The following is a 26792-nucleotide window of genomic DNA, read 5'->3' on the forward strand; positions in this document are numbered from 1 at the left end:
GGTTGAAAATATGGAAGCTTTTCACTAAGACGATTCACAATACGCAAGAACAATGACTTGTTCATTCGAAACCGTCTGCGAAATTGCCTATCCAAATAAGTCGGATTATCACTAAAATAATCGTTCCACAAACGTTCATGACCTTCTTCCCGTTTTCTATCGATATATGTACGTTTCTTCCTCTCGGCCTGAATTTCCTCTTCCGCCGGAATTTCCTCTTCAGCAGCATGAAATTGATTATGAAATTGAGCTTGAAAAAATTGGTTAAAACTATCATTATTTGGATCATAATGGTAGTGAAAATTATTGGAAGAAGAAGCCATAAAAATTTGGAAGAGATTAAACTTGGAATTTGTAGATAGAAAGAGAAGAGAATTGTATGTTCGTTGGGAGAGAAGGAAATGTTTTCTTGGTTTGTTTGATGAAATACAATCTTCTGCTCGTTTGAAATATTTATAGAGAGTTGCAAGTTTGTGTGGGAAAAGGTATTTGATGCATCCATAACGTCAAGTTGATTTTTTTTTTTTGTCAAAGAACGTCAAGTTGATACATCAAGACAAACACATGTGAACTTTGGTCTTTCTTACAAACAAAAGCCTGTGACTCTTGTCAAATTTTGTTTTCTAAAACATACAAAACAAATGCACGTGAGTCTGGCTTTAAAACTGTGCCTACAATCATACATTATATGCTGCACTAATTTACTTAATAAACATGATGAGTGCCACTACCAAAACACTCATACTGAAACAAACAGCAACTACCAATTCAGGGGCCAAGTTGAACAATGGTTTCTTCTCACCTAACTCACTAACAAGCCTCTCCAGTTCTCCAGTTTCACCAACCTCTGATCTGAATGGTTTTGGTGGTCCTTGAACTTCATCAGTTCTGTCTCATAATCAGGTTTTGTTGGTTCAGCATCACAGCTCCACAGACTCCTCTTCACAGTCTGAGGTTGCAGAGGATAGTAACTGCTATCTTCCTCCTCTTCAGAACTGTAGTCTAATGGACTGTTTATCCCATAGTCATAGATATCATCAAGTCCCATGTCTTATTCAACCTGAAACCAAAAAACAGAAAGCAATCAGAATGAAGAATGCAATCAGAAACGGAAGACAGATAATCAGAATACAAAACCAAAGCAATCAGGATTTAGGAAACAAACATAACCGATTCATTAAAAACATAAGAGAACAAGTTGAACAATGTTACATATCTGATTCATAAGCACATTAAAAACAAAAGACAAACATAGTTAAAACAAACATAAGACAAACAGACAAATCATCTAGTGTTTATTCTAAGTTAAAAAAGTTCAGCAACTAGCTTCTTCTTTACAATTTTGTCTTCTTCATCCAGATTTTCTTTCTTGGCAATTAGACTGTCAAGAATGGACAGCTTTTGGAGTTCTTTCATTCCCTCCACATCCTTCTGTTTTAGCTCAAACATTTTACTAAACTCAGCAGATGGTGTAGCAGATGCAGCAGATGGTGCAGCCGATGCTGAGGCCTTCTCTTTACCTTTGGTCTTTCTTAATTTTTTCATTGCCTTTATGCCAGGAGGCCTACTCTCGTGCTCACCTACTACAGAGCCTGAAGATGGTGCAGCATCATTTGCTTTGCGTTTGTTCGAGCTGGTTGACTTATTAGGAGTGGGGTTCATAGCCTCCAGGTTTAGCCATTTCTGTTCATAGCGAAGAACATTCCAAGCATACTCCAAAGCAAACTTCTTCTTGTAAATCTTAGTGTAGATTTGGTGAGCATTCTGCAGAATATCCAAATCATTCATGCCACTAGCTTTCTCTGCTAGAGACTCTGCATAAGCACCACAAAACTTACTAACATGCCTGCTGACTTTTTGCCACCTTTGTCTACAATGGTCAGGGAGTCTTGGCTCAGCACCTCCAAGTCCATGAGTACTTGATCCATAGTACTCAGATATGCGCTTCCAAAAGGAGCCTGACCTTTGATCATTCCCAACTATTGCATCTTTAGAGGTGTTTAACCACCCGCTTATCAAGACTAAGTCATCTTTTGTGGACCAAATCCTTCTCTCCCTACGCTGTTCTGCTGTCTCTTCTGGTTGAGTAGGAGGTTGAGTGGGCTGTGAACTAGTTTGTGAACTAAAAGAAGGGATTTGAGAGGAACCAATGTTTACATTGGGAGCATAGCCGTCGTATGGGAAGTTTAAGAGACTAAAGTAGGGTTGAGACTGACTATTAGGAGTATTATTTGGATCCATAGAAATGAGATTTAAAAAAGGAAGAAGCTGAGGTAGAGAGATTAATTGAGAGTTCACGAATATTGGTTAAGAAAGAAGCAAAAGAGGTAGATGATAAAAGCGAAGAGAAGGTATGAGAGATTTGTTATTTGTCTCAAGTGTAATATAAAGTAGTTAAGAAGATCATTTAATTTACAGTTTGGTGTTGTTCAACTCTTTTAATTCACAATAACCCTTACCTACTTCAATCAAATCAGAAGTAAACAAAGGTCATTCAACATGTATTTTCTTAATGGTTTCATATCTACTTGTTTTGTTTTAAATCAACAGAGACATATAAATTTAGACAACAGTTACAAAAATTGGTGTTTCAAATCGTTTTGCAGTTCATACAAACAAGTGAACTCACTTTAAATATACCAAATGCATTAACAAATACGCCATTTATTCTGTATGAAAACCAAGTATATCATCAAGATTCACACTTTGTAAACCTAGTTTTCTTGTTAACTAAATCGCTTAATCAGAACACACAACCGATTGTACAACCTATAGTTCTTCTAATCAACGAAATCGATGAAAACAAAAGTAGACTAAAAGGAGACCATAAAAGACACCAGACAGAGGAGACCAAAAGACAGAGGATACCAAAAGTAGACTGACCTTGTGTATTTCGCCGGTTATAGAACGGATTTGTACAACCACCAAGCAGACAACGATTTCTGGAGATCGATTTCTCCAGCCCTATCAAATCGCGAAGAAGATACATTACAAATACAGTCTACAGATAGATTTCTATAACAGAAAGGGAGTGAAACAAAAAGATATCGATTTTATGGCTGGAAAACTCACATTTTGTCGGAGAAGATGGGGGTCGCGAAAATCGCCGCTTCAGCCAAAAAACCCTAGGTCGTTTTCGATTTTGGGTGAAATGAAAATTGTGTCTCCTGTCCTTTTCTCCCAACCAATGCCATCTCGCCATGTCACCCCGCAACACAAAGAAGAACTGATCCAGGATGAGAGCGGGCAGGCTGATCTTAAGCCCATAAGCCCATTATTTTGGTTTAAAAAAAGGCTTAGATCATGTGTTTGGTCCTGCAATGTAGATGGTCTAATATGTCGCTGTTTTTTATAGTGATTCCGATAACGCCAGCAACCTTTAAAAATTATCTCGTCGGAGTCGCTGGTTTTAATATTGCTTACAGAAAAGAAAAATTATGAAGAAGAAAGACTGATATTTGCCATCCCTCAAATGAGTCACAGCGACTCGGAAAAGAGCATGGCCTATCTATATATATGTGAATTACAACAACGACAACATGTTACCATCTTGTAATTCCAATGGTGAAAAGGAAGACATCTTGCACACTCGTCGTCTTATTTTACCTTTCTTACTTTATTTATTTAACAGAAATATAAATCCAAACCACTGCCTCGTACAAGAACAAGATGGTTTTCACCCATCGCAACAATTAATCCGGATTTGGACCAGCCGAGTTATCCACTTCAGTGTCTTCTAAGAATTGAACCTCACATCCACTTGGAAACATGAGTACAAAGTTTCGAAGTATTGTGGTTCCTGTCTTCATTGACCATCTTCAAACCATAGGTATATAATATATTACATGTAAGTAAAAACTTTGGCTGCAAGGTGCAAGCAAAAATATAAAATCACTACAAGAAACACGAGTATTGATAGCACTTAAAAATAGCGGTTTCTGAAGTTTTGCTATGGTTTATATCTGCCTAATTATTTCATAGCGTTTATAAAACTTCAAACGCTATACTATGTTAAGCGGCAAAAATAATTTGACACGCGCTTAATCTTTTGGGTATCCATCGTTCTTTAATAGCAGATAAAAGTTTTAAACGTTATAATATTAGTAACCGCGAATAAATTTCGTCGTCGCGCCTAAGTAAAAAAAAAACCCAATTTTTGATTTTTAGGGGGTGTTATTGGTTTGTGATTTAAATAGAGTTTTGATGACTTTAATAAAATCATAGAAAGTGAATAAGTGAATGATTTAGAAGAATTGTTAGAGAGTTTTCTATAGTCTTGTTGATTAGTTTTTCTATAATCTTGTAGAGTCTCCCAAACAATCTCAATATTTCAGCATACTTTCCATGACTTTATTTTGTAAAGAAAAGTGTTTAAAATCATAAACCAATAACACAATAATTGAATTCATTAACAATCATAGATTGTCATAGATTGTTTTGTTTTAGTTGAATAACACAAAACTTTTAATGACTTTATAAAACTCTTAATCCAATAACACAATATTCATTAAGATTTTAAATGACTTTTTACAAATCACAAACTAATAACACCAAACTTTAAGAGAGTTTAACAAAACAAAATCTTGATTGAATAACAACAGATTCTACACAATTATTAAAGTCATTAAAACTCTATTTAAATCACAAACCAATAACACCCCCTTAGTTTGATCAAAATTAAAGTAAGGTAAACGGTAAACCCATCCCATTTCTCTCACCCAGCCGCATATTCTCTGTCTCGCCGTGTCGATCCTCCATGGCTCCATCTCTGTCTCGTTCTCTCTGATTATACTTTATACATCTTCCATCGTTGTATTGATTTCATTCCCTGCTCTTACTCTCACTCTAAATCCTCAATCTCTGTTTCAATCTATCAATCTCAGTCTCCTCTATCAATTGCCGTTGTTTTTCCCTCTCAATCTCTGTGTTGTTCTTCGGTCTCTGTCTCATTCTCCCACTCTCAGTCTCGTTCCCTCTTCGTATTCATCGGTGTAAATCGAATTGTTTTGATCGAATTTTACATATAAGGTGAAATTGCTTTTGGGTTTTCGTCATTTGCACATATTTAAGGTTTTAATCTGCATAATTGGGTATTAATCCATCAGTTATCTTCTTTTTCTATTTTGCAGGAAGAGCTCGGTGAACTTTCACTCAAAGGAAGAGTTTCAGTTTTGAATTTCGATTCAAAGGTTTTTTTGCTAAGTAATCGATCTCTAATTGATATCTATTTGACTGTTATGGCAGTTGATTTCACACAAAGTAGAACTAAAGTAATAGGTATGTGAGATTTTGATTTTAAGGTTTGGGAAATTGTATAACCGGTGGTTGGGCTGTGGTAAATATTGGCTTAATAGAATCAGTCACAAGTTTTTGGAAAGAACTATTAATGTCATTGAGGTGAAGGGTTTTGGTGGTGGCTGGTTCGAGTTACGTGTGTATTCGGTATGGTCGTGTGATGGAACAGTATAATCTTTGTGTGGAAGAAGCTCATAGGAACAATCTACTCGTTGGAGCTCACATGGTTCAGACGACTTCAACAAATCAAGAAAGCTCGAGCCGTTTACAGATCACAATTATACACAAGATTGCTTGAAACCTCTTATTGAGTTGGCTTGGGAACTTAAACTCTTTTGTGAAACTTATTTAGCAAAGCCTCAGCTTTACACTGCCACAATTCTTATCGCTCTTGACATATCTATTCCTAATTTCCTATGGGTGAAACTTTCAGGATTTGTTGTAAATAATCATCATTTACAATTTGTTGTCTTCTTTAATTTTTTTATTTTATTTTGATATATATGTTCTTACAATTGTTTTGTGTTTTGTCTTTGTAAAATAGTCAAGTTTAGATATGTAACAATGAAGAAAAAAAATACAACAAAATTTTTGTTTCTTACTAAGAACATAAAATAGAATTAAAAAATAATTAAACTACTACAAAACACAAAATAATAAGGAAATTTAATGAGTTTTTGATTTAGAATTTAGGGTATAGATAGGGTTTGGGGTTTAGGGTATCTAATTCTATTAACAATAAATCATAATAAATTTTTCTGGATTTATAAATAATTAATTTAAGGTGTATAAATTCACACTTATAAAATATTTTTGCTAATTCTCAATGAAGAAAATAGAAAGTGTACATAATAATGTTTTCTTAATCCTAAAATCTAAATACCAAACACAAATCCTAAACCCTAAACTTCTAACCCTAAAGTCCTAAACCCTAAATATTCTAACCTTAAATCATAAACAGTAAGTTTTTAATTGTAAATTATGAAAATTAATATCAAACAGTATGCCAAAAAATTTCAAGCATAATTATTTTGTAAATCCTAAACTTTAAAACCTAAACACTTATAATAAACTCTAAAACCAACACTTATTGCAAATTTTGAATTTGTTTTTTAATCATTTTCTAATTCAAAATCTCAAATCTGAAGACTAAAATCCCAAACCCTAAATTATGATTTCTAATACTAAAACATAAAAAATTAAAGCAAAAACTATAAACCTAAAAAATAACTATTTTGCAAATGAAGTTGATTACAAGTGATATATATGTCGTAAATAATTTGAAAATAGTTTTAGGATATATAATTTATTTTCATTAATTTACAACATATTGCAAAACTAATCTACTAATTTAAAGTGAAAAAAATAACAAGAAAATGCTAAACGTTCAAAATGCAAATTGAAAAAGCTGTCATTCGCTAGCTCATGAAGACAAGGATCACACTGTTTTTAATATAGACCATTGATTATAGTGAATCCAAGGGATACAAATTTTAACATTTTTTTATTATCTCATTGGCTAAGCCGTTAAAGTAGGGATCAGGTTCTTTCTAATATTAACCGTTGATTACAATGAATCTAACGGACCCAAATTTAACCCTTTTTTTAATCCTTCCGTCCTCTCATCTCCTCAGTCGTCGTCTCTTTCATCCCCTTCTTCCTCTAGATCGATTATCAAATTAGTTTCAAGCTTCAACCCACGACTCCACGAGAGCTTTTAATGGGGATCTAGGCTTCAACCCACGAGATCTCGGCTATTTGGGGGAGTCTTGATTTCGAAATCCGAGACCTGTTTATTAGTACGTAGCTGTTTTCAATTTGTTTTCATCGGTTGATTTTGACACCTATAATCTGTTTCCTCTTGTTTTCATCAATCTAATGCATTCTTCTGCTGGGTTTCTCTTTTGAAGATCTGATCGAATTGGAGGAGGAAGAAGGCGAGGTGATCGAGTTGGCTCCTCCTGTTCCTCAAAGCCGGAGATGGCTGGGAACTCCTGAACAAGATGGGAAAATCTTCTATTCAACAAGAGATAAGCATGGACCTGTAACCTTACAGATTGGTGAAGGTGCAAAAGAATGATTTTGCAGCTTTTATGATGGGGAAGAAGACGACATTGCTTTGTGATTTTGAGACTGTATTTTTTTATTTTTTAATTATTGTATTTTTATTTTTCAATGTAGATTTTTCTTTTAATAATTGTTTCATATAAATAATAATAAAATATAATATATTATTTTTAGTATATCAATGTATCCAGAAAATCAATAATTATAATTTAATTTAATATAATAAGAAATAATTAATAAAATTCAAATATTATAGAAAATATAAATTACTAGAATAAATTGTATAATATTAATATTATAAATAAAACAATTAATAGCAAAATACAATTGCTATTATAAAATATATGTTTGCATTGGAAAAGTGCTATAATAAATGAAGATACAATAGCAATGCCAAAAACTGCTATAGAAAGTGATGGATCTATTATCGCGGGCGATGACATAGCGTTTTCTAAAACGCTATGGTATCTACAAATAGCGTTTTTTTGATGTTATTAATATCTATTTTTCTTGTAGTGTACCCAACATGCAAAAACATGTTGGGACCTAACAATCTCAAGACCTATAGGATTGTAAATTAAATATCATGTAAACATTTTTGAGAGACATTAATGGATATATCATATATCATTTATCATTATCGGGGAGAAAAGAACAATTGCCAATGTATATGTGGTCGACACTAAGTTAAGAAATTAAATACCAAAAGGTCAGAAGAGAGATTATCTATACTATGAAAGTTGGCTTACTTTCTCCAGTTTTACGACACGTCAACATGGGAGAGAATGCCACGTGTCTTTCAATAAATCGTCGAGAAAAATTATTCGCTTCATCTTCTTCTTCACCCTTTTCGTCTTACAGTATGTTACCTCTAGTTAGCTGCAATTATAACCACCAGACGCCGATAAACAAGTGAAGCAAAATTCAAGAAAAGAAAAACAAAACTTAGCATTCTCAATAAAATCAAACCTAGCCGTTTTTCATGTAAGATGGAGTCACATAAGCATCTGACCACCCGGCGATTTCGAATTAATCATCAAATCCGGCTCCAGATTTCAACAGCTTCGGAATCGATTAAACCGGAGAAACAATCGCGAATCGATTCAGGTAAATCACATAAGCATCTGACCATTGTTTAATGATGATGATGTTTCAAAAGTCATCGTTAATTACCTCATCAAAATCAGCTTCGTATCCTTCTTCTCCCGATTGTTCTTCATCACATCCAAGGCAAGCGATTGCATTTCCCCACTTTTACCAATTAGATTTGAGTGGTCTCGCCTTAAATTGGGATCAAATTTCAAAAAAGAGGATACATTATATTAGTTTTGATCCAAGAACTAGGAGAAGCAAAATTTTGTTGTTGCAACACCCTCAAAGATTGTCGAAGTATAGTAAATTAGTAACTACAAAATCAAGCCCTTAAGGAGTGTATGTTAGCCCAATCGTTCTCACTCAGTTTTTTTCTGTCTTCGTCTTCAATTTTGCCCGTTTGATAAGTAAGTAATTTGTGTGCCTAGATTTTGTGGTTTGAATGAAGAAAACCTTGGAGTAGGACCCTTCTAATTTCGCGTACGATGAAGTTTATGATGACATGTATCACAAGCAGTTCCTCCATAAATACAAGATCGTTAAAATCTAATCTCTTCTAGAACACTTGAGAAAAGTTAAAAACGGAATTCCAAGTATCTATGTTGTACGAAAAAACTCGAAGCTTCTTCATAGCATATTGAATAAAAAAAAAAAACCTTTTTATCAGTCTACTTTATAACTTTCTCTTTATTTTGGGTTCCAAAAACCATATTACAAGTTTACATATTTTCTATGGCAGATGGTATTTAACGAGAAGATATTTCAAACTCACAAGGAGTCTAATTACAACGTAATGCTAAGGTTTCATCTTCTTGTACACATAACTTACTTTAGTTTCCCATAGGTGGTTTCTAAGATTTCAAGGTCTCGTCTTAATAAGTTGAGAATCATGCAAATGTCTCTTGCTTTGACTTTTGTTTTAGATAGTGTTTCTTTTTTTCCCGTCTCTTATTGCAATTTATAGGGTCGCAAGGTTTGGTGCATATTAATCTAACCAAATCCTTTATTTTGGCAGTGTAAGTATTAAGAATTTTGTTCCAAAGAAAGCACCACGACCAGCTCCAACCATCAAGGTGAGTAACTCTGTGATTTTATTTGACTTTTTCGATAAAATTTCAGAGCTGAGCACCTAAACAACATGGACTCCATATTTTCTCATCCCTTATTTTCTCCTCCTAATCTAATACTACGCGAAATGTGCAAGAAAGTAACATAAACGTTTTGAACTTTTAGCTTTTCATTGTTCGTAATTTGGGCATGGACCGTAGATTGATGAGAACGTGCCTACAGGCGTTAGCATAACTTCAAACGTTATCATATGCTGACATGCAAGAAAGAATGAGGACAATGAGCAGTGAAGGTACGTAGACAACTTCTTTCTTTTCTATGAAACGTTGGACTCCTTTATTTTAATTGCATTTAGTTACAAGCAATTGAATCTAGGATTCTTATTAATATATATAAATGTATACTCTTTATCTCTCCAAGTGACAAAATGATTGTAAAAGACTCTTGGGTGACTATAATAAGAGGAAGACTTTATACCAGAGATAGACTGAGATCTTGTGGTTTACTGGCTCCTCTGGACTGTGGAAATGGGGATGAGTCACGAAGCTGTCTGTAAACAAAGTTATCTACTTATATTTAATTAATTGAGATTGTAAATATCTGTTGGTACAATTATTCATCAACATGAAACTATATACAATTTGAATAATTGTACCAACAGATATTTACAATCTCAATTTAACTTAACCAGCTAAACCGATTCCCGGTTTATCCCAATAGTTACGCATATGGAGACAGAGAAAAAGAGACCACGGCTCCAGTTTGATTTCCTGACTTGCATTAACGACGTTTAACTTCCCACTTGGATCAAACTCGCACATAGGTTGGAAGTCATGGCTGTATTTCGGCCCAATTGAATACCACATGGACTAGCTTTTTTAACAAATTGGTTCACTCCTAAAAATAGTTGGTAGGCATCAATTTATCTTTTACTTAAAACCTATAATACATTACAAATACAAATTTAACATTGAATTAAGCAAAAAGAAAAAAAAAATATAAAATTATTAAAGGATACCCGGAGTAAACCATTTACTTATATTTGTGTTTTCTTTTTTGGATAAAGTTATTCTGCCATCCATCCCTAATTATTACAGTAGACATAGGTTTAAAATTTGTAATTAGATATATCAATTGTAAAAGAGGAAATACAATATATAAAAAGTAAATATCTATAAGACTATAACACTATATATAAACACAAAATTGATCAACAAAACGAACAACAAAAATATTCAACATTAAATTAAGAAAAAAAATATTAAGCAAAAGCCCGCTCGTAGAGCGGGTACTCACGTAGTATTTAGTTAAAAGATCTAAATGGATCAAGGACTGACGTTACTTTCTCACAGAAAGCTTGGCATCAAAGCGATCTAACACACTCTATAGTTATAATCTACAAACAATAATGGGTGAGTTACTCAAATAACACATAAAAGTGTGTTAATTACTTATATAGCTTGTACTTTTTGTTGATCATTAATGGCCAAATAACCCTTGAATTATTGTTGTAGAAAAAAAGTTATTACAAAACTGCCATTAAAAGATGCTGCTACGTCAGAGAGAGAAAGTGAGTTTTAAGAGGGAAAATTTCCCTCCACATCAAAAGTCTATCGTTGTAGTGACGATAGAGGTAATAGGTTTTGGTAGATTATCACGTTAGAGTTATTAGGTTGAATAAGTTATGTGATAGAGTAATAAGGCGATAGAGTTATTTGATTGAGTTAATTACAGTAGTGGCAGAGTTGAAAAAAAACCAGAGTTACATGACAGATTATGATGACTTTACGTTTACTAAAATAGCACCGTGACAGATTTAACGTATGTGGTGGCAGAGTTAAAAAAAATTGAGTTATGCGGAAGAGTAACATGTAGTGGCAGCAGACTTAATGAGGGATATAGAGTTACTTGACAGATTTTGCGAAATAAGTCTGTCGTAACATGACAGAGTTAATCCTTATGACAGAGTTATTTTTTAACTCTGTCATAATGAGGCAGAGTAACGGTTTACTCAACTAGCACGTTTGAGCGTCTTTTGGACGTATGTGGTGGTAGATTTAGAAGAAATTGTTAGCGATTAGATTTAAGTAGGGCGAACATAACACAATCAAGATTTGTCTAGGGTTTTATTTTAGGGATACGATAAACGTGAATTCTCAAAGAACAACAAAAACAATTGTAACCAAAGGTGGTGTTCTTGATCTTATTGATGAAAAGAGTAGTTTTGATCGTACCAGAGTTTGATCGTAAAAGAAAAAAAGGTGTTTGTGCTCTAAGAGCTTTGTGTAGTGTAAATTCTAGAGCGATCTTCCCCCCCCCCCCCCCCAAAAGTGAGAGCCTTGAGTCTCTTTATATAGAGATGATGAACCGCCTCTCTAGCGATATTCTCGGAAGATTTCCATTTATCTTGAAGTCGGCGCAGAATATCGCGGACTTGCCCTCGAACTCCGAAGAATAAGGAAATTAGCCTAATCCGCGATATTCTGCGTCTCAATGGCGAAATCATTAGCGCTGACTCCGTTCAGGTCCATTCTTTGCTCTAATCCGACATGTACTCTCTAAATAAGTGATAGCTTACTATACAGATTCTTGGTTTACAAAAAAAAAAAAAAAAAAGCTAACTATACAGATTCGCATTTCCCTTCCAAAAAACAAACAAAAGTAGCTCAAAGACATTCACTTTTTCTATCACTCTCCTTGTTTAGAGTTTAGAAATGACTCTAAATATTATCATCTCCGCACCGAACCACTATTCGATATAAAGTATCTAAAGTCTGATAGAGTTACCTAATTCAACGGCTTGAGCCACTCTTCAGCCGTTCGTAACAGCGTCCCGACTCTCTGGTTCTCGTCCATGTCACTCTCTGGGCTCCATACCGACAATTTAAACTTGTAGCATGCGAGACCGAAAGTGGGAAGTGGAAGCTTCGACGGTATAACTGATTTGCTTGAGCTTTGACCTTCCTCATTGCTTGTACCTTTTACCAATAATGTAAGAGTTGAATAGTGATGTTTTATAATAAGCCCATGTTTAGACTACGTTTCATATATGCAGAGATGGCTTACCTCGCAGCGTGTTGATAAAGAGTGGAATGGTAAAAAGCAAGCATCGAGGTTTTGTAACGATTGACCTAATGGTATTTGGTATATTAGGTACCTTCAATATTGTGAGAAGAAAAAAAATTTAGACAGAAAGATCTGGAAAAATAAATTCGTGAAAGTGTATCAACAGAGACCCAACTCGAAGGCGAAATATCACAGCTTCTTTATGTTCATAGTGCTGGAAATTGCGACGACGGGTTTAGATCTGCAATATTAAGGTTAAACATTATTATGAGACAGAGCATAACATTTTCACTGGCTACAAAATTGAACACTATGTGTGTATAACATGTTTATAGAAGTCATACTACTTTTGTTACATGTATAAGCAGAGATAATAAACTTACCTTGTCGGTCAATGGTTCACGACCAAATGGCATAGCAGCTTCAAGATATTCAAAGAAAAGGTCACCATGAGAGTTACTGTTGGCCTCACTTTCATAACTCGATGAACCAATGCAAGGTTTCTCGTCCAAAGAGACCATGTATAAACTCCAAGAAATGACTCTAGAGTCATTGCTGCCATCGCTACTAATGTCTCTAGGCTATCAATATGTGCAAAGTATTTATACTCGACGAAGTTAGATGTAAGCGTATTTTGATGGCCAAGCAAAAAAGATTTGATACCATTTAAAAATTGGAATAAAAGATATGTAATCGTTTATACTATAGGCAGTGTTTTTAAACCCGACCCGGATGGTGAACTGGACTACCTTCTGGGTCATCGGGTCACTGGGTCAACCGGGTTCGATCACGGGTCAATTGATTAAAATTTAATTAATATATTTAATATTCATAGAGAATATTTAGTTTTTATAAATATAAAAATAAAAATATTCATACTATATTTACAAAATATGAAGTCTAACAATAATAATAAACTAATTCAAATTAAAATTTTAAATCCAACTAAAAGTCTAAAATCGTAACAAATATTAAAATAGTAGGAATCGCCAATAACAGAAATAAACTAATAAAACATCGCGAATTAAAAACAACTAATATCCGTTATTTTTTTCACCATTTCATTCATTCTTTTTAGACGGAACTGTCATGTTTCAGCAAAATCTAAAATATCAAATGAGTCTAAGAACTACAAAAGAGTTCTAAAAATAATTGAATAGAGTCTAAAACTCTAAATTTTATTCCAAAATCAAATGATATTTTTAAAACCCATACCCAGCCGGTTCAACCGGTTCACTGGGTCGCGGGTTAATGGCGGGTTTTTGTGGGTTTTTCCGGTTTTGAAATTGCCGGGTATTAGCACTAAACCCAAACCGGAAATGTATCCGGGTCGTGGGTTAACCGGTCGGACCGGGCGGTCCGGGTCGGGCGTAAAAACACTGACTATAGGAATATGCTATGATTAGAGTATTAATTGTTTTCTCTTTATACACGATTACTCGAATATTAGGAGAGAAAGTTATAGTAAATAGTAAATGAAATTTAATAAAATCATAACTAAATTAGATCTTAGGTAAGGAAAAAAAATATTTAGTATTAATTAGTTGGAATTAGTTAGATTTGAATACATAAATTGGAGAATATAAAATCAAGATTATAGGAGCATAATCGAGATTATAGGTGGTGTCAAAAAAAAAAAAAAAAAATCGAGATTATAGCAACAAATAATATATACCACATATCTTTTAAAACCATAAAGGAAAAATAAAACGAATTTAGGTAATGAATGATGTAATCGGGATTAGTTTCCAGAATAATAGGAAAGATTTCGTTTTGTTAATATATCTTCTATTAGAAATTTAATCTGTTGAGATTAGTTTCCATTATATATATTATCTCGAATTTATGTATGATAATCATTAAAAATTTAGATTTGATTTCGATTTTATTGTTATTTGATAGCCTAAATCAGAAAATATTACCAAAATAGATTCTTTGTGATATTAAATATGAAAAACGAATTTATTATTAATTAATGTCGTTTTCCTTTAAAAAATCAAATCAGAAAATATTACCAAAAGAGATTTTTTATGATATTAAATATGAAAAACGAATTTATTGCTAATTAATGTCGTTTTTATTTAAAAATATTTTCTTAATTATCTTATCCAGGATCCGAACAGAATTAAACCCGGGTAAAACCCGGATCCAAATGAATTAGTGCCAAAAAAAACCCTGTAAAAATGTATATGTAGATAGTTTTTTTTTTTTTTTTGTCTTTTACTATTATTTTGTAGTGGGGGTATCAAATGAGGGTAAAAAATGACGTGTGAGATTTGATAAAATGGATAAACTTATTTGCCTTTTAATTTGGAAAAGTTCCCAAAAATACGCCAATTTGTTTTACTTTGCAATAAAAATACATGAATTTTTTAAAGCATTTTAAAAAATACGCTTTTTCATATCTCTATACTATTAAAAGAGAAGTACAAATGAAAATGGGTCGGGTCAAAATCAGAAAATTGACTCGAAATTCTGAAATCGGATCTTTGAAATTTTTTGGAATATAAATTCGAATTAATAATGAAAAATCGAACTAAAATAAAATGTTTATGGAAATCAAATAAAATCTGATTGTACTTATGGTAAGTAATTATAAAAGCATATTCCGAACAATACTATACATTAATTACGTATAATATATTTGTTCATATATATTAGGAACTAATTCCATAACAATCCACGTTTTTGTCATTAATTTTGCTTATTTTAGCCAATTATCATTAATTGAAAGATATCTTACTTGCTTCTAAAGATTTGTATAAAATTTATCACAACTAACCCATCTATTTTATAAATTAAATAGATATTTTTATTTTGGCCATGTAAATTAAATAGATATGAAATCCATGTAACTAATTTTAATTTAATTAGATTAAATCGAAATTATGGTATTTTCATACTTATAGCTTACCAAAGAAGTTTAATTTACAAATTCTAAAGATTTCTTGAATATGATTTTTAGATTTTATTCAACAAGATGATAAATATTTATTAAATTTTGTGAATCATGAAAATATTAATTAATTTTTAATCATTATATTTCACCTTTCAATCTCTTATCTAACAAATAAGATGCAGATTCTATTATTCTTACGTCCAAACTCCATTTTGTTTTATGACTAAATAATATTCCCATAAGAACTAGCAAAGCGAGTTGATTCGTCCCGTTAAGCCCGTTTTGCGATAGGTAAAATATATTTTGACATATAGTTAGTCGGTCCGCATGACCCGCGGGTAGCATATTTGAAACACAAACCCGTCCCGCGAATGTATGCTGATTTGTGGGGTTATCCGTGGATTTTGTTTAAATAATTTTAAAGTAACCAAAATTTAAAATACTACTAAAATAAATAAATAAAAATGAGAGAAACAATTTTATATATCATTATATTTATAAATATTATAATTTCATTTACTAAAAGTTTTTTAAATTACCACATGTTGAATAAATTATATTTTTATCAATAAATACTAACATGCGGGCTTATCTGCCAACCTACGGACGAAAACCGATTAAAACCTATGACCCACTGCAAATCAATCTATGTGGCCCGCTTATTTGCGGGTTTAATAAATTTTCCCAAATCTTCCCTATAGTGAGATGATTTGGGCTCGACCCGTGGTTTTTGACCTATTTTGACTGCTCTAATTGTCATGAATCGTCTAATTTTAGATTTCTAAAACAAAAAATTTCATTTTGTAAATCATAATTAATATGATGGGTTTAATTATAAAAAATTTAACAGCCGTCAAAAAAAAAAACAATTTAACATTTTCTCTACAATTTGTTATTCTGAATATTTATAAGTACATTACACGATTGGACTAAAAACACGCACAATATTAAAATCAATGTATGTAAACCAATATTCTCCCGCGGTGGACCGCGGGTCCGATCCTAGTGTTCTTTTAAAAAAATACTCTCTTCATATGACAAATCTTCAAAAATGCTTCTCACTACATCTAAAAATTTGATAAAGTTTTATAAGGTTTATAAAGTAATTCTAAACAAGAAACAGGCCAAACAGCCACTATTATCACGTCACTAATCCACCAAATCGGTTGAGTTAGCCATCAAAATTTTTGGTCGGGTATCGATGGTAGCTAATTGAAATTCGGTCGCCGTTGGTTCCTTACCGTAGCTGATTAGCTACAGTCTCGCAACGTCACGTTTCAGTTGCTAAGTAGTCAATGATTGGCAACAATTTATTCGGTGGAATTTAGCTACTCAACCAGCAACCGAATGATAAAAATAGACTGTTAAAGCTGTGTAAACAAAAAGTAATAAAAACATGATTCGATGAAAATAGACTATTAAGGCTGTGTAATAAAGTCACAATCCCTACAGCGTGCCACCAATTAACCCCATAGTATCTAATGTAAACACTGATTGGCAACTATTTCTTTGGTAGCAATTAGCTACTAACCCAGCAACCAAATTATGGTTGCTAGGTGGCGACAGTTTTAGTCACCAAAATAAATGGTGGCTGTTAAATCTTAGCCATTGGGGGCGACTAAATGTTTGGCTATAACTGTAGCGATCCTAAACCTTTCTAGAAATCCAGACGGTCCAGAATCACCACGGTTTGATACTCGTAGATAATTTAACCGAGGCTGCTAGAACAAATCCAGCTACTTTAGTCGGTCCATATGCGAGTATGTCCTCTCGACCACGGTCTAAGGCTTTGCAACTCGTACCGCGATCATGAGTTATGTTAGTTTGGACAGAACCTAATATCAAGAAGCACACAAGGCTTTAAGAAAAACTCATTTTTATTAACTTCAAAATCTCAAAATACAAATAAACGTTTATGGCGCCAAGCGTGAAGCTCAAAACAAATAAACTACACTACAAATCCAACTTTACAAAGGCAATAAAATCTACACCGGGTTCCTATCATCCATGCTTCCTCTAAAACTTTTCCCACTAAGGTTCTACAATAAAATAGTGGCATCATGAGTACTAAATACTCAGTTAGTTCGGCGCCTTAACTCGGAAATTAAACACCCTATGTCCCCAACAGAAAATAGATAAATAAACAACAGGCAAAACCATTGACGAAACAATGGAAAACAATCATTCTAACATGCAACCTAACAAACAAGCAATAAACAACAAATAACAACACAACAAATCCTATGGCCATTTGAACAATCCTTCCCATCGAACAAGTGAAAAGTCCATTTACAGCCACAAAATCTATAAACGATGTATCACATGGGCCTTTCCCGACGGGCGATTCCGGTTACCTCGTCAGGCAACTGTTTGGTCCTTGGGAGTGACCCAGTCTCTCCGAAAAGTACACTCGAACATCAAAAAACTCTAAAAACAACCACACAAACAACGACAGCCAAACAATTAGTCAAATCACCCATAAGAATAGATGATATATTAAATTTAATTATATCCTAAACAGACATTGAAATAAGAGTAGAAGAATCTAACATCTCTGAGCTAATATGTGTTTAGATTAATTATTTATTTATAATGCATATCTAAGCAGAACGCCTAAATTAGAGTCTACATATATACTCTTCTATGTCTATGGTGGATGAAGGTATCTTCAAGCTTCACACATACATTGAGAACCATAATGTAAATCAAAGAAAAAACCGTTAAGATTTGGACGGATTGTTAACATTCTATATATCTTCATTTCTCTATTAAATATGAAATCTGTCACCAAGTATATATGATTTACAGTTTTAATCATTTTTGTCAATAATGTAATTATGTTTATGAGATCTATATAGAGGATATAATGAATATTTGGAAGTTAGAAATTATCCACATATTTGTTTTATATGTTTTATGTGATACTAGTATTAAGGCCTGTGCGTTGCAGAGCAAAAATTTATTTTGTGATCGTGAGTAAAAACAGTTGAATTGATTTATTTTTTTTGTCGAAAAATAAATTGAAAGAGCAAAAATTGAGATTTAAGCCATATGGCAGATGGAGAGGGTTACAGTTTTTTTTAAAGTGACTTGTGATTTATTATATAAGGATATATATATATATATATATATATATTTAAAAATCTGAAGTTATACAAAAATTAATTTTGAATTGCGACAGATTAGAAAAATCCGTTAAGATTTAGTCGGATTGTTAACATTTCAAAATATCTTCTTTTCTCTATTAAATATGAAATATATCCCTGAGTATATATGATTTACAGTTTTAATCATTTTTGTCAATAATGTAAACATATTTATGAGATCTGTATAGAGAGATATGATAAATATTTGGATGATGGAAATTATCCATATTTTTTTATATACGTTTCATGTGATATGATACTAGATTCTTACCCGCACGTACGTGCGGAGTTTCATATTTTAAAAGAATTTCTAACAAATTTTAATTCTATATAGATTATTTTAGTCTATTAGATCTGGATCCACACGTACGTGCAAAGATATTTTTCTAGAAATTTTTATATAGATTTTAATATAGATTTTAAAATATAAAATATTTTGTTGTGTTAGTGAACTTCGTAATAATATAGATATGATAAAGTTAGAGTAATGAACGAAATTCAGTTGTGTTAATGCATAATTATATTTTAATATCAGGACTAATTTAGTTGCAAAAGTTAAGTGATGTTACATTTTTATTTTCTAAACTAATCAAAACATTTCTAACAGTTTGATTACAAATGTTAATTAGGATATGGATTCGGTTTTTGTTTGGGTTATTTCATGTATATTAGCTAGGCGTAACTATTTTAGAACGGGAAACCTATCCCGTCCTGTATCTGTCATAAATTCTTCATCCCATAACCTGTCATGTATACGTGAAATAAAATATTACAGTCCCGTATCTGTCATAAATAGAATATGTGTAGCTGAAAACGTACATGGTTATGTTTGTAAACAAATTTATTTTATATAGTGCTCATAACCCGAACGCATACAAGTTGAGTATTTATTTTGACTTTTAATTTATGTTCCCCTCCCATCCTGTCTCGTAATTCCTATTCCCATTTCCTTCCATTGAAAACATATTCCAAATTCTTGTTTGCTTACCTTTAAATACCATACAATATCTACTGTGAGTTTTACGGATTAATATGTATGTTGTTAAAGTTACAAAATGTTTATTTCCTTAGCTAAATTTTGCATATTTTTCTTTTCATTGTTTACTCATAGTTAATTCGATTTTTTGACTAAAATAAAATTTTGAGATACATCTATAAAAGGGATATGCTATTTCTGCATAATTTGTTTTGAATGCGAAATATATAATTAGTTCACATTATTTCGAAACTGTGTGCAATATATTATGGATTTATTTAAGGAAGATCCAGTTGAAAAGGAAAAAATAAAATACAAAATATTTCGAAATTTAATATGTACAATTTATTGTTTAGATATTTCCGAAACTTACTCTAAACGAAGGCCATAATGATAATTACTTTAAATTTATCATTATTTGAGTTTATTTCATGGTAAATATAAATATTTGTTAATATCTAATATCGTTTTTAAGAAATTGTGAAATAAAAATTCGTTTTATATTTCAAAATTTGTGAGAATATTATAACAAAACTGAATCTGAAATATTGTATTTATTTATTTTTATGAAATTTCAAATTCAATCTTAAAATCCTCCATTGATAAAACTTTTTAAACGATAGTGGTTTTAATTTTGAATTAAAAATGATATTATTTTTATTTTTATTTTTGATATAGAATAGTCTATTGAGATTGGTTTAGATAAAATCTTAGTTGGATATCAATTCTTAGTTTTTCAATTCTCAGTGGTTAATAAATGCTTAGAAATTAATTTCAAATTTTCAGAAATTAATTTCAAATTTTCGTCCATAATTAATAAGAGAGAGAAAGTGAATTTAATTTTTTGGAAACTAATAATTACTTAAAAGAATTTTAATATTTTTAATATTTTTTAAATATATTGATTTTGTGATTACTATTGTTCCCTTAATGAATTTATTTAAAATACTAAAAACCAATGGCATCTTATGTAATATTTTACTTTTTATAAGGTTATTTAATATCTAATGATTCTCAATTAATAGTATAGATATATAAATAGAAACTAGAAGTTATACAAAAATTAATTTTAAATTTGCGACATATTAGAAAAAACCGTTAAGATTTAGACGGATTGTTAACATTCTAAATATTTTCCTTTCTCTATTAAATATGAAATCTATCCCCAAGTATATATGATTTACAGTTTTAATCATTTTTGTCAATAATGTAATCATATTTATGAGATCTATATAGATATATATATATATATATATATATATATATATATATATATATATGATGAATATTTGGAAGTTGGAAATTATCCATATTTTTGTTTTATATGTTTTACGTGATATGATATATATTTAGAAGTTATACAAAAATTAATTTTGAATTTGTGACATATTAGAAAAACCGTTAAGATGTAGATGGATTGTTTAGAACATCTATATATAAATAGATACACGCTAGACGAACAATGTAAAAGAATATTATTAGTCAAATTGTCCATAAGAATAGATGATATATTAAATTTAGTTATATTCTAAACAGATGATGGAATAAGAGTAGAAAAATCTAACATCTCTGAGCCCGTATGTGTTTAGATCAATTATTTATTTATAATGCATATCTAAGCAGAACACATAAATTAGAGTCTACATATATACTCGTGTACGTCTGTGGTGGAAGAAGCTATTTTCAACCTGCACACAGACATTGTGAACCATAATGTAAATAATAGTAAAAACCGTTAAGATTTAGACGGATTGTTAACATTCTAAATATCTTCATTTCTCTATTAAATATGAAATATTTCCCCAAGTATATATGATTTATTGTTTTAATCATTTTTGTCAATAATGTAATCATATTTATGAGATCTATATTGAGAGATATGATGAATATTTGGAAGTTGGAAATTATCCACATTTTTGTTTTATATGTTTTATGTGATATGATATATATATATATATATATATATATATATATATATATATATATATATTTATAGAGAAATTAGAAGTTACACAAAATTAATTTTGAATTTGCGACATATTAAAAAAAAACCGTTAAGATGGAAACGGATTGTTTATTACATCTATATATAAATAGATACACGTTAGACCAACAACGTAAAAGAATATTATTAGTCAAATCATCATTAAAAATAGATGATATATTAAATTTAATTATATCCTAAACAGACGATAGAATAATAGTAGAAGAATCTAACATCTCTGAGCGAGTATGTGTTTAGATCAATTATTTATTTATAATACATATCTAAGCAGAACACCTAAATTAGAATCTACATATAGACTCGTCTATGTCTGTGGTGTATGAAGCTATATTCAAGCAGCACACAGATATTGAGAACCATTTGTTCTTCGTCTGAAAAAGGTTTTTGTTATCCTATTGGAATTTTGTTTCGACTTGTTTCTTTCAAGACTTGGTATCTACTAAATAAACTTTGTAAATCAAAGACACATTTCTTCTCTTGGCTTTGACATGTTCTGTTTGTTTATTTAACTGCTTTATGTAGTTTGTATTAATGGGATTTCCACATTTTTTGCTGCATATTGAAATTTAGAACAAGTATTTCACACCAAACAGTGCTAAAAAAAAATCAATGAAATACAAAACAAAAGGCTATCGCCTAGCGACTTATGTGGATGGATTGAATAATGAATGAAGTATTGTAGTTACATGTTATTTATGAATAATGAAATGATTGAAACTATCAAGATGGACCATGGTATAAAATTCTGGATGATTGGTATAAAATCCGAGTCCAACTCCACAATAATAAGGAATCAAAGTAAATATATCAACATCTACGAAGCAACTTTATTTGTAACAAAAATCAGTAATTTTATTATACAACAAAGGTATGAGACACAATAATGTAGTTTAGAGGAGAACAATGTGACTATATCTGACAAAATTCCCTCTTATCTCGATATTAATTTATAAATAAAAAAACGGATTTATAACCTAAGTCGAAATTTGCAACTACTACTTTGAATCTTAATAACATTATTTGTAGCCAAACTATCAACAAATACACCACATCTGACCAAGAATCTCACCTCGAAGAGCTTCAGCTTCCCGAATTTAACCCGAACCGGTTGGTTAACTCTAATTCTCAATGGTATATTGCCGGTTCTTTGTTGTTGCTCTTCTAATGTCGTCCTTAAACCCAATGCATTTTGTGTTTGACCAGTCATTTCTACATATATCACTGTCGTATTTTCATGGCCTTGGTAAAATTTTGGCAACGACCCTATTCAAAAAAAATCAAAAAAGTTCAGTGAAGTTTAATCTATAAGAAGACCCGGTTTGGTATGCTGTAAACCAATTATAATCAAACAAGAAACCAGACAACATAAAAAAATTTGTTTAATTTGGGGTGTTCAATCCGGATAAATCGGTATGATCCAACTCTACCCAAAATAAGTGATTTGAAAAAACAATAATATTTATATGATTTAAATGAATTAACTCTTTTCAATCCGAAATAATATTGAATATGAAAGCCAGCAAAAAAAAAAACTATCTAGTACTATACTAAGAAAAAAAATATTTGACTAATATCCTAATCTAAAATGAAACCAAATCTGAACCAAACCATCCATAATATATAAAATTTATTTTGGATATTATTATTCATAAACCGAAAATCCTTGAATAGTGTTTTAAAGCCTTCCTATAGGAGGAACCAAACCAAAGGAAAAGAACCGGAATCAACCAAAAAAACCGGGTTGTATTAAGATTTTGACACATTCCTACGTTTTAGAAACCAATAGAAAGCAAATCGGAGTAAACCAAAAGTGACGTACCATTGCTTAGTTGATTTTCCAGGTACCACACAGTAATCTTGCTCCCATCTTCATAGTAAATTCCAATCTTCTCGTTCGGATTCTTAGCGGTTATAGTCACATTAAAAGCCGTAGTCAAACTCGAGTCTTGGTTCAATGCAAACCGGGTTAGCTGTAACCGGTCAATAGAGTAATCCGGTAACTTCGGTTTAAAGACAAGGTAGAGTATACCAATCGTCGCGCCTACTGCAACAACAAGAAGCAAGAGGAAGCAGAACGTGTAACACACGCATCTGCAACAACAACTTCTTCTCTTCTTTGGAGGAGCCAACGGTACGAACCGTTGTGGCCGTTGGTTCAAAGGGACTTTGGATGGGTCTCCATGTTCTGATCTTGAGGAACCACGAGGAAACAAAGGAGCCGTTGGACGTGCCGTTGGGGCTTCAGGATCGTGGACTGGATAGATTTTTTGGTGTTGGGACATTTTTGGAGAATCTTGATGACACCAAAAAAGAAGAAGCTTTGTTTGTAGATCTTACTTAGGCGCTTGGGAAATTAATATAAGTAGGGACCTTGTGGAGTTTTTAAAGTCAATAAGGAAGAACTTTTCAACGTGTAGAGACTTATTATATATAACCTATTTTGTTTAATTATTTGAGGAATATAGATAATGAAAAACGAGTACATTCGTTTCCATACAACATGTCACACGTGTAATGTGAATTTGCTTGTGTGTTTAGGTAGCGGTCTTTTACGGAAATTGAATTTGAACCCAATCAAATAAAAAAATTCATTAGTAGGTAGGTATCAAAGATTTTTATGTAATTCATGTATGTGAACTTGCAATATAGATAGAAAATCCACTTGAGATATTTTCCAATTGCTATTTCTTTCTTCTTATTTCATATAATTTCTCTTTACTCTTTTGCTCTTTCATGTTAACTTTTACTCTCTAATTTCTCGAATATTTTTTTTTTCATATTTGATTGTTACTTAAATCTACAAAATAAAATTTCACATATTTAACCATCAAATTGTCTTTGAGAAAATAGCGTTTTTTAATAATTAGATGTATATAGTTTGATTCGTAGATACATTAGAAAGTCAAAATACATTTGATGAAGATCTACTTTTGTTGACCTAATCCCTTAAGACTTATGCAGTAGTGTTCTCATGCATTTCGTCATGTTTATTTAATTTTTTTATTTTTTTTAACATGCCACTGAATTTTGTTTTTGTTTTATTAATTTTATTGCAAATAAAATTCCATTCGATATCCCTCAGGCCCCAACGATTATTAATTTATTTTGAGTGTTTCTGTTTAGTATCAATCGTTATCAACGAAAATTTCTAGAACACTATTCTTTTGTTCTTCATTTAAAAACCAACAAGATTGCACCTATGTTTTGTCAGAATCTTTATTATCATTTAGGAATTAAAAATCATCATACCAAAAAAAAAAAAAAAAAAAAAATCAAAACCTTCTGATAACACTTTAATATGAAAAACACTACATTGGAATAGTAAAAGAAGACCCAAGACTCCAACGAAAATCATAAGTTTTTTCTTTTGACGAGTTATTACCAAAAACAACGACTTGTATGATGGGACTATGGGAGAATGACATCTTAAGTTAATATCTATATTGTTGTCTTATAGAAAATGTATGATGCTTCTAAGTTTAAAATACGGCCATTTGTTGATGTTGATAGATTTGATGATGGATATTTATCCTTCTAGATGAAATTGCAACAACATTGTGATTTGTGAGCGACCAGAAACTAGTTTCTCGTTTTCTTTTTTTATAATTGCAATTTGAATGTATAATAAATTTGGTAAATAATAAAGGTTTATTTTCTATTCAAAGAACTGGATTTTATTTTGTTTTATTATGTAAAGTTTTGTTACAAAAAATAATTGCTTCGGTCAATACCAAGATTGTTGATGTTGGATTACTCTTTCCTTGTTGATTATGAAGAGCGTTCTCAGTGCGCTATTCTTTGTTTGTACATAAACAAAGTTCTTGTCTTTATTTATCTCAAACACTTTGAAATTTTAAAAGAAGGTACTCAACATTTAAAGGCTAACAATTACCTGATCATGGATGAGCACTCCAAATGATTTTGAGATTTATTGGAGAAATGATAGAGTATATATAGTGTTTTGATAAGTTTGTAGGGTTTTAGGTTAGAGAATATTCAAAATATTAATGAGCAAGTATTAGATATCTTTTGAAAATCTTTAAATCTTCACAAACAAAGAATATGCTATATAGATGCTTAATCAAATAAGGATAAAATCGTTTAGTTATAAGACATTTACAATTCGTTTAATCATTGAATATCGAATTTATATAGTCCATTTTATTTAGGAAACAAATGTTAATTAAATGCAATAAAATTTGTAGCATTAAAATTGGAAACTATTTGATTAGCAAAATTGAAGATCCGATTGACTCAATTTTAGAACAATCCGAATCCAAAATCAATTAAAATCCGACCCGATTATGTTGAGCAAATATGTACTTCAAAAATGTTAAGTAGATGAACAAACTATATGGTGATATGCAAATTCTTCAATTGGGAAAAACCCATTTACTCACGATCAGTGGAGGATTGACCTGCGGAACGACTCTCCTTGCCATGCCGAACGACACTCTTTAACCCGCCTATCAACCTGCCGAATGACACTCTTTGACCTGTCAATCGACCCGCCGAACGATACTCCTTGACACACCGAACGACACTCTTTAACTTGCCGATCCACCCACCGAACAACACTCCTTAACACACCAAAAAATAATCCTTGACCCGCCGAACGACACTCTTTGACCCACCGAACGACACTCTTTGAAACGCCGAATGACACTCCTTGAGCCCCAGATCTAGGCATGACCACGGTTACGGTTATTACGGTTACGGTCGATTAACCGCCGGTTACGGTTATAAATTTTCTTTAACCGTAACCTTAACCATTATATATACGGTTAAAACAGTTACGGTTAAATACGGTTACGGTTACGGTTATATACGGTTATGGTTATTTGATGATTACGATACGGTTAATATCGAAGGTAAAATCTTACGAGTTATCTAACTTATTAAACTACTTTGAATAGAATAAAAAAGTATGTTATAAACCAAATTTTCTTTATTTTTAGCAATATAGCATTAGAACATATTTGTTTGAGAAACAAACCATTTTTCCTAACGTAGATTTTTTAATGTGCGGTATCATTTACTTTTTTTGAAAATCTTTATCTGAACATTCAAAATTTGTTTTTGCAACATCCGCAGCTACAATCGTATTTTTAAAGTTTTAACTATGCGGTTAATAGTGCGGTTAACCGTAAGGTTAACTAACGGTTTTGACACGTTTAC

At 31.7% G+C, this 26792-nt stretch overlaps 2 protein-coding genes, 4 long non-coding RNA genes and 1 pseudogene across 8 annotated transcripts; 3 read left to right on the forward strand and 4 right to left on the reverse strand.

Annotated features, from left to right (window-relative positions):
- Positions 1-1191: 1191 nt before the first annotated feature.
- Positions 1192-2016, reverse strand: LOC9324504. Its single transcript, XM_002888395.2, has 2 exons — positions 1843-2016; positions 1192-1764 (listed from the first exon to the last, which is right to left on the reverse strand). The coding sequence occupies exon 2, from the start codon at positions 1660-1662 to the stop codon at positions 1306-1308; it is 357 nt and encodes a 118-aa protein (XP_002888441.1). The 5' UTR covers positions 1663-1764; positions 1843-2016; the 3' UTR covers positions 1192-1305.
- Positions 2017-4666: 2650 nt separating this feature from the next.
- LOC110230615 lies at positions 4667-5852 on the forward strand. Its single transcript, XR_002333731.1, has 2 exons — positions 4667-5028; positions 5130-5852. It is a non-coding gene; the product is annotated as an uncharacterized LOC110230615 (long non-coding RNA).
- An 829-nt stretch (positions 5853-6681) lies between these two features.
- LOC110230643 lies at positions 6682-7492 on the forward strand. Its single transcript, XR_002333775.1, has 2 exons — positions 6682-7094; positions 7206-7492. It is a non-coding gene; the product is annotated as an uncharacterized LOC110230643 (long non-coding RNA).
- Positions 7493-7970: 478 nt separating this feature from the next.
- On the reverse strand, positions 7971-8525 carry LOC110230681. Its single transcript, XR_002333817.1, has 2 exons — positions 8332-8525; positions 7971-8241 (listed from the first exon to the last, which is right to left on the reverse strand). It is a non-coding gene; the product is annotated as an uncharacterized LOC110230681 (long non-coding RNA).
- LOC110230680 lies at positions 8381-10003 on the forward strand. 3 transcript variants are annotated; one of them, XR_002333814.1, is made up of 4 exons: positions 8381-8469; positions 9194-9255; positions 9470-9527; positions 9688-10003. It is a non-coding gene; the product is annotated as an uncharacterized LOC110230680 (long non-coding RNA). The 3 variants fall into 3 exon arrangements; XR_002333816.1 differs by having other exon boundaries at positions 9483-9527; XR_002333815.1 differs by having other exon boundaries at positions 9194-9244.
- Positions 10004-12158: 2155 nt separating this feature from the next.
- On the reverse strand, positions 12159-18184 carry LOC9324505 (annotated as a pseudogene).
- Positions 18185-22397: 4213 nt separating this feature from the next.
- On the reverse strand, positions 22398-24177 carry LOC9324506 (NDR1/HIN1-like protein 6). Its single transcript, XM_002888397.2, has 2 exons — positions 23434-24177; positions 22398-22877 (listed from the first exon to the last, which is right to left on the reverse strand). Exons 1-2 carry the CDS (start codon positions 23894-23896, stop codon positions 22582-22584), a joined length of 759 nt encoding a protein of 252 aa, XP_002888443.1. The 5' UTR covers positions 23897-24177; the 3' UTR covers positions 22398-22581.
- Positions 24178-26792: the final 2615 nt, after the last annotated feature.

This window comes from Arabidopsis lyrata (genome assembly GCF_000004255.2).
Source record: "Arabidopsis lyrata subsp. lyrata unplaced genomic scaffold ARALYscaffold_2, whole genome shotgun sequence".
Classification (NCBI taxonomy): Eukaryota; Viridiplantae; Streptophyta; class Magnoliopsida; order Brassicales; family Brassicaceae; genus Arabidopsis; species Arabidopsis lyrata.

Coding starts and splice junctions, on each gene's coding strand:
- LOC9324504 (XM_002888395.2), bottom strand. CDS start 1,662: ATGAACCCCACTCCTAATAAGTCAACCAGCTCGAACAAACGCAAAGCA.
- LOC9324506 (XM_002888397.2), bottom strand. CDS start 23,896: ATGTCCCAACACCAAAAAATCTATCCAGTCCACGATCCTGAAGCCCCA. Junction 22,878..23,433: donor GGAAAATCAACTAAGCAATG/GTACGTCACTTT, acceptor TTTTTTGAATAG/GGTCGTTGCCAAAATTTTAC.